Genomic DNA, 11366 nt, shown 5'->3' with positions numbered 1-11366 from the left:
TAATAGGTGGATCTGGTACAAAGTTGGGGAGGCAGGAGACAGAGAACCTCTGACTCCATCTTCTGCTCCCTGCAGCCCCCGACTCCTGAAACAGACTACCCCGAATTGCTGAGTAATTACCCCGAAGAGGACTATTCTCCTGTGGGCTCCTTCAGTGATCCTGGCCCCACTTCTCCCGTGGCTGCACCCCGTGGCTGGTCCTGTCACATTACCGAAGACAAGCAGACGCTGTACACCAACCAGTTCACTCAAGAGCAGGTGGGACATCGCTAGCAGCCGAACCTAGACAACCTTGCTGGCACGGCACTCCCCAGACTTCCTCCACTAGGACCTCCCCTCGAGACTAAAGGGCAGACCCACGCCACTCAGTCCTAAGTCTGGTACTCCAGCACCTAGTACCATCCTGGACTCTGGGCTGAGGGTCCTGACCATTCCTGTGTCCACAGTGGGTGAGGTTGGAGGACCAGCATGGGAAGCCATATTTCTACAACCTAGAGGACTCCTCTGTGCAGTGGGAGCTGCCCCAGGTAAACAGCTGGGGAAGGGAGAGCTGGGGAAGGTGGAGGGGATGATGGGTGACAGTGTCTCTCTCCCCAGGTCCCCATCCCCGCCCCTCGGAGCGTTCGCAAATCAAGCCAGGATAGTGACACTCCAGCCCAGGCTAGCCCTCCGGAGGAGAAGGTGGGGTCAGGGGTTGATGAAATATACCCCTCCCTTCCCTGTAAGACCCAGCGTAGAGGGGGCATGGAAGCCCTGGGGGACATCACCCTCCCTCCCAGCAGGTGGGAGGATAGCAGGGTGCGGTGAGCCTCAGGCCTAGCCTGTAAGGGAACATCCAGCTGAGGAGATGCTAGCGTTGTTCCTTCCTGCTTTCCTGTCATGACCATTTCCCCTTCCCCTCATTCTCTTAGATCAAGACCCTGGACAAGGCCGGAGTGCTCCATCGTACCAAGACAGTGGACAAGGGGAAGAGACTTCGGTGAGGGCCTGTCCAGACCCCAACCGTGGCAGAGTGGGCGGTGATGATACGGTTCCCCAAGTGCTAATCTCCCTTATGCCACGCTCTTACCAATCCTCGTGGTGAGGTGACCATGCAAAGTCCTGTGAGGAAACCGAGGCACCTAAGGTTCCTTGCCTGCCAGCTATTACGTGGTGGGGATGCAATTCTGTGGGGCCAGTGCCCCAAGCTCTGAGGACTGGGGTGGGGGTGAGTCCTCTAGATCTCAACCCCGCCCACCCCCACTTCCCTCTGTCCTCAGGAAAAAACACTGGAGTGCCTCCTGGACGGTGCTGGAAGGTGGCGTCCTGACCTTCTTCAAGGACTCGAAAACCTCAGCTGCGGGCGGCCTGGTGAGACCTGTCACTGAGCAAGGGAGACCTTCTGCTCTTGTTTTCTGAGCTGGCTTAGGAAAGGCTGGTTTAACTTTTTTTTTTAAATATTTATTTATTTATTTATTTATTTATTATACAATATCCTGTCTGTGTGTATGCCTGCAGGCCAGAAGATGGCACCATACCTCATTACAGATGGTTGTGAGCCACCATGTGGTTGCTGGGAATTGAACTCAGGACCCTTGGAAGAGCAGGCAATGCTCCTAACCGCTGAGCCATCTCTCCAGCCCAGAAAGGCTGGTTTAGAAGATGGGTTCCCAAGTACCAAGGTAGCTGGATAGTGGCAAAGAGGGACAATGCTGGCAGGTTCGCCACAGTACAAAGCACTCCAGCTACTGGGCCCTGCAGAACAGGGTCCTTGGTGATAGACAGCTCCAGTCTGGAGAGCTGGGAGGCTGGGGCCTGGCATACCTGCTCACAAAATGGGATTGGGCTCGTTCCTCTTTTCCTTTCTGCTGGCTAGCAGGTCCTAGGACAAAGATGCTCTAGGATCCTGGTGTGTCGGTCCACGTATTTTAGCAAGCCCGTCTGGGTGAATACCCCTTGTAATTTTGCCTCCTCCATTCCTTCCTTCTCCACAGAGGCATCCTTCCAAGCTCTCGACCCCAGAGTACACAGTCGAACTGAAGGGGGCCTCTCTCGATTGGGCCCCCAAAGACAAATCCAGCAAGAAGAATGTGTTAGAGGTGAGTGGTAGGATTGGGGGAAGGGGCCCCTAAATCCCACTGCAGACAGGGCCCAGGAATGGGGTCCTACAGAAAGTGGGGCTGGAGTGCTCAAGACTCAAAGTCAAGGCTGCCCCATCTTGGGTTCATCGTGTTGTCCGAAATACCCACTCTGGCGTATAGAGTCCATAGCCCTTGCCACTGAGGGTAAGAAGCAGGTCTCTGGGAGATAAAACTGCCATCCCCAGAAGGACCCTCTCTCAGCCACCAGTCTGAGACTGAGAACTGAGTCTAGCTGCTCACTGTGATGGGCTGAGCCAGAGACCTGCTTTCACTGACCAGAGCCCAGACTCTAGTTTTTATTGGGTCCCCAATGAATAGTCTAGTGACAAGTTGGTCTGGTTTCCCAGCAGGTAGAACAAGAGTACTCTGGCAAAGGCCCCGTAGTACCACGCCCTTCACTGTTGGGGCGCGGGGGGCGGGGGTGACCGTCCCTAAGAGCAGTGAGGCAGAACTCCAGAAAAGCACAGGCAGTGAGGGGCAGAGGAGATGGCTTAGTGAGTGAAGTACTTGTCACACAGACTCAGGAGCCTGGTTGGTGGCACAGGCTTGTAATCCCAATGCACGGAAAACAGACATGGATTCCCTGGGGCCTGCTGGCCAGCCAATCTAACCTAAATGTTGGATTCCAAGTCAGCAGGAGACCCTGTCATAAAACAACAACAAAGTAGACAGCACCTGAGGAATAACACCCAGGTTTGAACTCTGGCTTCTGCCTACACATGCGTGCACACAATACACACAAGCACAAAAAACCCTTTGATAGTGAACTGGTAAAAACCACCACCACCAAAAAAAAAAAAAAAAAAAAAAAAAAAAAAAAAAAAAGTAGCCATTATCTGTCAAAAACAAGTTAGGGATGGTCCAGGATGGGGAGGAGCTAGGAGCAAACAGTGAATAGGTGATGCTCTGGTGGTCTCTGAGGGAAACTTAGATCTATTTCTCCAGGCAGCAAGTGAGAAAAGGGACAGTGATTGATCACATAGATCTTTCCTGTTAGGGGTAGGGTCCTCTCTAGGTTCCTGGGAATCCAAACTGTCCTAACTCTTGGTTCTTTTTTTTTTTTTCCTAAAGATTTATGTATTTATTATGTACACAGTGTTCTGTCTGTCTATATGCTTGCTGGCCAGAAGATGGCACTAGATCTCATTACAGATGGTTGTGAGCCACCATGTGGTTGCTGGAAATTGAACTCAGGACCTCTGGAAGAGCAGTCAGTGCTCTTAACCTCTGAGCCATCTCTCCAGCCCCTAACTCTTGGTTCTTAAAGAACTTTCTAATGTGTAACTTTATGAACCTGGGCTCTAGAGGGATATGTGCCCTTCCAAAGAGCTCCATGGAAGCTAAACCGGCACCTTGGGTCTGCTTCTGATAGCTTATTATGAAGAAAGTCAGACACACAGTCCAGACATTCTGCAGGGAGCTTGCATGCTTCATTTCTGATGATTTTGCAAGCTTTATTCAGGTCTATATTTATTTAAATGTGTGAAAGTTTTGCCTCCATGTATGTGTGTATATATGTATGCATGTGCACCACATGTGTGCCTGGTACTCCACAGAAAAGGGCATTGGATTCCCTGGAACTGGTGTTGGAACTGGATGGTTGTGAGCCTCCTTATGGGCGCTGGGCACTGAACCCAGGTTCTCCGCAAGAGCAAGAAGTGTTCTTAACGGCTGACTGAGCCATATCTCCGGCCTCTGAGTTATAATTTTAAAAGGAGAACAACCAAAAAACCATTTTCTCTGACTCTAGAAGTCATTCCCCACCGTCTGAGCCAGGTTCTGCCTCACTCTGGACCAAAGGGCTAGATTGATACGTACTTCCAAAGCTAGGCATTGCAGCTGGGACAACTGTGTTTAGAGTCAGCCAATCACGATCTATTTCTACTCCCTGTAGGTTTTTTTTGGGTTTTTTTGTTTGTTTGTTTGTTTTTTTTTTTTTTTGCATTCCAGCAGCCAGACTCCCACAGGAATTTTCTATCACTTTGCCAATGCCCTGGGGGAGGCCTGCTGTGTTCGTGTCAGGCAGCAAGGAGCCCTGCAGAGCTCTGATCTGTCACTACTGGCTGTGTGCTCCCAAAGAAAGTGACCCCACTTAGTCTGCCTGTCACAAACGTTGTTGCCACAGCATTAAACAAAGAGGAAGACTTGGATCTGGCTTGAGGCCTTTGCTCTATTAGGCTCCGAGTCTCTTGGGGAGGGACAAGTCACCTCCCTCTCAACACACACACACACACACACACTCCAAGCCTACTCCCAAGACAGACCCAGGGAGCAGGGGTAACTGACTGGCTTGTGTCCCTTCAGCTGCGAAGCCGAGATGGCTCAGAGTACCTGATCCAGCATGACTCGGAAGCCATCATCAGCACCTGGCACAAGGCCATAGCCAAAGGCATCGAGGAGCTGGTAGGTAGAGCCTGGGACCTCCAGGGCTGACTGACAGGGACGTGGGCCTTTTATGCAGGACCCCAAGCTATGCACCCAGAACCTATGACACCAATGGAATGGTGCCATTTCTGCAAAAGCAGCCCATCTGCTGGTGAGAGGGGCTGTCCAGAGGCACGTGACTCCCGCTCTGGGCTGGTCTTGCAAGATTCCACGGGAGGGTACAGCCACAACCCAAAGGAACTTCTCATTATAAGGCAGGTGGAAAAGTACATAAGTACCCCAAGAACCGGACTCAGGCAGCAGTGACAGCTCGAACTGGAAGATGAAGGGTCAACAGATTGAATTCAAGGCCTCGTGTCTGCTAGACAAGTGCCCTGCCCAAGGTCGAGCCATAGCCCTGGTAGTGTCAATCATGCATTGTGACGATATAGTTTAGTGACAGAGGACTTGCCCAGTATGCAAATGGTCCTGAGTCTGGTCCCCAGCTGTGACAAGCAAAATCTACAGCTATTTAGATGGAAATGACCTCATAGTATTTGATTCTTGATTTCATATGAGTTAGCGCTGGGTCCAGATTTTGATTGTCCTAATACAGCAGGAATCCAGATGCAGGAGGTATTGGTGCGATCAGCAATGGTTCAGCGAGTTTATGAGTGAGAGCCAGTCTAGCGGGATGTAGAGAGTTGACTGAAAATTGTGAGGAGGTCAGGAACTGGGAGGCTGCTGAAGACGGCCTGGATAAGAAAGAAAGGGAGAGGGCAGAATGACCTCGCAGCTCCTGGAGGACTCTGCAGCCAAGGAAGGTGGATGTTGATTCCGGAACTTTAACCTGCCAAGAGAAATCCATCTCTTCCTGGGACGTCTCTGGGCTAGAGCTTCTCGGGAGAGGCCCCAACTGGCCCCAGGCCTGGCTTCTCTGAGGCTGTCTGATTCTAGTCCACAGACCTGCTCCAGGGGGTGGAAGGTGAGCCCAGCAGTGCTGATTTCGGGTCCAGCGATCGCCTGGGAAGCTGGCGGGAGGAGGATGTGCAGCAGAATGCAGGTGTGCAATGGGGTCAGGTGGGGAGATAACCAGAGTCCCCTCTGGGGGGGCCGGAAGTGATGCCCTGGCTAAGTGATGCCCTGGCTAAGTGATGCCCTAGGGCCAATGCTATCACTGCCACCTACTGACTGAGTTCGGTCTGTGACAGCCTCACCTTCCCCGAGCCCTGGAGGCCTGGAGAGCGACTTGAGCAGGGTCCGGCACAAGCTCCGTAAATTCCTACAGAGAAGACCCACTCTGCAGTCTTTGCGGGAAAAGGGCTACATCAAAGGTACCTGCGACTCGCCGGGATCCGGGCTCAGGTGGCACGGGGCTGGGCGGCGCTGACCAATCTCTCCTCCAGACCAGGTGTTTGGATGTGCGCTGGCTCAACTGTGTGAGCGCGAGAGGAGTCCCGTGCCACGCTTCGTGCAGCAATGCATCCGCACTGTCGAGGCCCGGGGTATGTACGCATGCACAGACAAGGCAGAGCTCCATGGCCGGCTTCTAGGAGCAAAGGGTGGAGATCCTTGGGGGAGCACAGGGTCGAGGAGAAGCAGATGGGAGGATCCTGAGTAGAAATTGCTAGGGTCCCTAGCCCTTCCAGGCTCAGCCATTCCCCTTCCCACAGGGCTGGACATCGACGGGCTGTACCGCATCAGTGGGAACCTGGCCACCATCCAGAAACTGCGCTATAAGGTGGATCACGGTGAGGTTCTTCCCCAGTCCCTACTCTGGGGGCTGAAAGCACAAGTGGATGCTGACTGCCTCTCCCCACCCCCCTCCATCCCCCGGTCTGTCCCCACCGCAGATGAGCGCCTGGACCTGGACGACGGGCGCTGGGAGGACGTCCACGTGATTACGGGCGCATTGAAGCTCTTCTTCCGGGAGCTGCCAGAACCCCTCTTCCCCTTCTCGCACTTCCACCAGTTCATAGCAGCCATCAGTGAGCGGCTAGGGAGAGGACGGGTGGGGAGGTCGGCCCGCCCTTGTCACAGCCCGCAGACTGTCACCTCTGATTCCTTCCCTCACCCAGAGCTGCAGGACCCAGTCCAGCGCAGCCGCTGTGTACGTGACCTGGTGCGCACGCTGCCCACCCCCAACCACGACACGCTCCGACTGCTCATCCAGCACCTGTGCCGGTGAGCACGCCAAACTTCCCAGGGCCAAAATGGAGGGCGCTGGTCGTGGCTGTGGCCCCTGTTAAAAGACTCCCCAGCCTCTGAGCTCTTGGCCCCACTGTTTCCACTGCAGGGTGATCGAGCATGGCGAGCAGAACCGTATGTCCGTGCAAAATGTGGCCATAGTGTTCGGGCCCACTCTGCTGCGGCCTGAGATGGAGGAGGCCAGCATGCCCATGACCATGGTGTTCCAGAACCAGGTGGTGGAGCTCATCCTACAGCAGTGCGCAGATATCTTCCCGCCGCACTGACTGCGGACCCTGGGTGGCTGGAGGCCATGAGGCTGGACCTCCTCTGAGGCTCTCCGCTTCCCACCCCGCTGCACTGTGACTTCTACATCCCTCAATTCAGAGGGTACGGTGACCCCCTTCATGACCCCAGTTCATGAAATGTGATTTCTCCCTGCTGTATCCCTATTTGGGGTTCCTTAGGGCCCTTTCTTGATTACAGCGCCGCCTATTGTGCAAATGCGAGAATGTTCCAGGGAGTCGGGGCGGATGAGTGCTTCCTAGGGCCGCGGTTGGGAGGAGATTGGATGAAGGCATTCTGGCTTCCACAGGCCTGCATCTGGCCAGGCCTTGATGGAGACTCTGTAGGCCCCGCGCTATGCAGGAGGTCCTGCGCTAGTCATGAAGCAGCTACGGACACTGTCCCTGCTGTCAGGGGAGGACTGATCCTGGCCGCCAGCCCAGGCCACTGACTGCTTTCTTCAGCCTTATGCTCCCTTGCCACACTGCTGCAGGCCACCTGCGGGCTTTTCCTCCGGGCTTTTCCTCCGCGTTGCTCTCTCCCTGGGCCACCCCTGTTCTCTCCATGTTCCTCATGCCCACCACATGCTTACCCCGCGCCCACTATGCATGATTCCAGGGAACTGGGGCTTGCAGCAAAAGTCAAACGACTTCAGGTTCCAAAGGTGATCTGAATCCCTGCAAAGGCTCTCGCCACAGCAAACCCAGCCCCTAGAGGAGGAAGTGGTTCCCCGCCCCCTCTGCAGCACTGCGGATGGGCAGAGCAGAGCAAACCACCAGGAGCACCCTGCATGGGCTGGGGGGGGGGGCGGGTGTCCCTTCAGGCAACAGGGAACCTACCACAGCTGTTCTGGGGGAAGAAAAACAGCACAAATAGAAGCCCCCAACCTCTGCCTGCACCCTGACTGTGCCTACCGGGTACTCACTTGCCGTGCAGAGCTGGGAGGTGCCCACTGGAGAAAGGTCACAGCCTCGGGCACAGAGAGTTGAGCACGTGTCAGCTTCCCCCCTCCCCATGCACACACCACCTCAGTTTATGGATCTGAGCCCCTAGCTCCACCAACCCTCACTAACTCAACAAACAATAATAGCTAATATTTATTGAGCGTTCATACCATGCCAGCCTTTTACTCCGATTTCCCCCTTGTTTCTTGCAGTCAATATTTATTGTGGGCCCTCGTGTGCCAGGCACTGTGCTCTGGGGCTTTCTGGAGCTTAGGGCCCAGTGAGTAAGGCTGAGGCAAGCCCAGCCCTGATGCTAGCAGGGCCAAGAAGAGAACAAATGGAGGCCTCCCACCATACACCTCATATTTAAAGTCTTAAGGCAACCTAACAACTGCTAAATAAAATACGTTTATTCTCCTACTTTGGCGAACGTACTTCAATAACGGCCTGCAGTGATCTTCAGTCTGTCTACATCCCACCCCACTGTACAGCTAAGGCTGGCCTTGAACTTCTGATCATCCTGCCTCCGCCTCCCAAGTACTGACATTGCATCACCAGGACCAGCAGCCACCTTTTCCTAATTATTTGCCAAATGAAGGATCTCTGGGTTATGTCCTCTGGTTGTGACAGACACTACTGCACACGTGTGTCTGTGGCCACGCTGGCTTAGTTAGCTTGTGTTGCCATAACACCACAGACTAAGCGGCTCAGTCAGTAGAAATGCATTTCTCACGAAGCTGGAGGCTGCATGTTCACGGTGAGGCTGCAGCAGGGTGGGGTGGAATGAGGACATCGTTAACTTGCAGGCAGTGCTTTCTTGCTGTGTTCTCAAATGGCCGTGAGGCTAAAGGTCCGGTGCTTCCACACAAGGACTCCGATCCCCACATCAATCACTTAAACTGTGGCGCTCCCCAAGGCCCCATTTCCAGTCACGTCACACTGGGGCTCACGCTTCACTGTGACTCAGGGAGAGTGTGAGCTTCCGGTCCGTAACTCGCTTTTCGGTCCTCTTGGGTATTGCAGCTGTTGCTGGGTCCCTCCATGATCCCTGCATCTTACTTGTTGGGGACCTCCCCTGCCATCTTCATCAGCAGCTGTGCTTTCTCCCATCACTGGCTTTCAGGAACTCTCCTCACAGCCCAGTCTGCCTCTCTCCCTCTCACAGATGGCTGGCCTCTGCCCTCAGCAATCATGGAAACCCAGCAACCACAGTGAGCCCCAGAACAACCCCTCCTCTCCTTAGCTCATCCCTGGGAATGGCGAGTTGCTTTTCTTCCCCTAAACATGCCCACGGTTCTCCATGCTTCTCCCATATTGAACTGCTGTGCCGAATTGAAGTCACCAGGAAATAGAAGCAGGGAGGTCAGCTTGGTGCCGACCGACCCCTGCCAAGAGATGAAGGCCGCAAGACTGGGCCCCATGTCTAGACTCGGCCAAGCTCCCAGAAGCTCTGGGTGAACTTACACATTGTCCCTCCTGTGGCAAGAAGCCAGGTCTGTCAGCTGCTTAGTAACCACCCACATTGCCTGGTGGACAGCGCAGACCTGGGCATCTCCTTTCAGCTCTAGGCATATCCCAGAAGGTCAGATGAGAGCCATTGGTCACCACTCCTAACAAGCCCGACCTACACCCTCTGGGGAAGCTGATGCTTCAGTCAAGGAGGAGAGGAGATTGTGGTACCCACAGTATTCACTACCACCCATGGGAAGATGCTCCAGTCACGGTCACCCTAGGAAACCCTCCACCATACACCTCTCTGTAACCACAGCCATCCCGCCCCCCGAGACAGAAGTTTTAGTTTATTACATTGATTTGTTCTCATACTGTGTACGTGTGTTGAAGGGGCATGCATGCTACAGCATGTGCGTGTGGAGGTCAAAGGACAGCTTGCAAAAGGTGGTCTTTTCCTTCACCATTGGGGTACGGGGGTTGTAAGGCTAGACGGCAAGTGGTGTCCATTTTCACTGTCCTCCACCCCTGCACGGCACAGACCATCCTGTGGATTCAGCAACACACCCATGGTGATAGACACCTTGCGTCCCCAGGTTCAGTGACTTCCTGTGACATGCAGGCCTTCCTGGAAACATCTCTTCCTCTGTCCCCTCATGTTCCTCCCTCCTCTGGCCAAACATGGGAAGAAGGAACGCTCAGAGCAGACCCTGTTCCCTGTCCCCACTCCCAGAATGACACCCGCAGCATCAGTGATGTCTGCCCTGGGACAGACCTCAGACTAAGCCTAGGTTCATGGCTTTCCCCAAAGCGAGTCCCTCTCTCGGGTTTCTCTCCCAGGAAATGGCTCTACCATCCCACAGGTGGCCAGGCAGACAAGCTAAAGCTTGGGGAAGAGGGCTGACTCCCTCCAGCCCATCTCTCATCCTTGGCACATCCCTGACCAACTCTCCTCCCTCACCAGCCTGGTCTCGGGAGCAAACACCTGCCTGGACTACCACTTAGCCCCTTCTGCATCCCATGCACTGAGCTCCCCCACCCCAATTCAGCCTTGGTTTAATAACGCAGCCCTGATTATCTTATTGTCCCAACTTAAAACCTCAGATTTGAGTCCGGTGAGGTGCCTCATCGGGTAAAGGCGTCTACTGCCAAACCTGACCACTTAAGGAGAAAACTGAGTCCCAAAAATTCCCCTTCGACCTCCACATGCATGGATACACAGTGAGATGTGTGCGGCTTGCCCAGCCCTGAACCTAGTATGGAGACATTTGTGAAGTCACATTAGTCTTTCTCCCCCAGTTCCTAGGCTAGCTTAGGTTCTGGAGAGTGACAGAGTGGTCCTGTCAGACATAAGCAGAAGGGGACTCTGGATGGCAAGAGGGCTGGAAGGGAGCTTGCTTTCCTGGGGTGTCTGCAGCAGGCCTGGAGGGGTGAAGGAGCCTGTAGATTTATTGTTGTTGTTGTTGTTGTTACTAAGAAGTGGTGAAGGTGGAGGACCAGCAACAGCTTCATCCCTGCACTACTCAAATGCACCACCAGGTGGAGATAATCAGAAGGACCGTGTGGCCAGGTTTCCTTCCAGTGTGGTAGGTACAGTGTTGAGACAGTCACATGACTGGCCTGCAACTTGCTATATAGCCAAAGGTAACCTTGAACTTCTGATCCTCCAGCTTCTACACCTCAAGTGCTGGGATCGCAGGACACCAAGATCCTTTCTCCCCCTCCTCTCCCTCCAAGATGTATTTATTATTGTGTGTCTGTGTATCTGTGTGTGTGTGTGTGTGTGTGTAGGACATGTGTGCAGGTGTGTGATGAGGAGGCCCGAAGAGAGCATTGAATCTCCTGGTACTGAAGTTTCAGGCCATCATTAGCATCCAACCCCACCATGCTATCTTCCACCCACATGAACCGTGGGAGGCCATGACTCCTTCCAGCCGGCTGTACTACAGGGCTCACCTACTCCACTGGCCTTTGCACACTCTTTATTGTGAATCTTTATGTAGAGTTCGATATTGTG

General features: G+C 53.9%; 1 protein-coding gene across 4 annotated transcripts in view; it reads left to right on the top strand.

The window, feature by feature from the left end:
* The window catches only part of Arhgap27 (Rho GTPase activating protein 27), a 29386-nt gene extending 21073 nt beyond the window's left edge, over positions 1-8313 (top strand). For all 4 annotated transcript variants that reach the window (XM_057774892.1, XM_057774891.1, XM_057774894.1 and 1 more), the window contains 14 exons: positions 76-258; positions 447-527; positions 598-681; positions 912-979; positions 1260-1350; positions 1974-2078; positions 4425-4523; positions 5442-5547; positions 5696-5818; positions 5891-5989; positions 6158-6235; positions 6338-6472; positions 6563-6668; positions 6781-8313. In XM_057774892.1, the coding sequence (XP_057630875.1) occupies positions 76-258; positions 447-527; positions 598-681; positions 912-979; positions 1260-1350; positions 1974-2078; positions 4425-4523; positions 5442-5547; positions 5696-5818; positions 5891-5989; positions 6158-6235; positions 6338-6472; positions 6563-6668; positions 6781-6958 (1536 nt within the window). In that variant the 3' untranslated portion in view covers positions 6959-8313. The remainder of the gene's footprint in view (positions 1-75; positions 259-446; positions 528-597; positions 682-911; positions 980-1259; positions 1351-1973; positions 2079-4424; positions 4524-5441; positions 5548-5695; positions 5819-5890; positions 5990-6157; positions 6236-6337; positions 6473-6562; positions 6669-6780) is intronic.
* Positions 8314-11366: the final 3053 nt, after the last annotated feature.

Source organism: Chionomys nivalis, chromosome 7 (assembly GCF_950005125.1).
Source record: "Chionomys nivalis chromosome 7, mChiNiv1.1, whole genome shotgun sequence".
Taxonomy (NCBI): Eukaryota; Metazoa; Chordata; class Mammalia; order Rodentia; family Cricetidae; genus Chionomys; species Chionomys nivalis.
The sequence above is the reverse complement of the archived record's forward strand: the minus strand, read 5'-3'. Positions and strand labels throughout refer to the sequence as shown.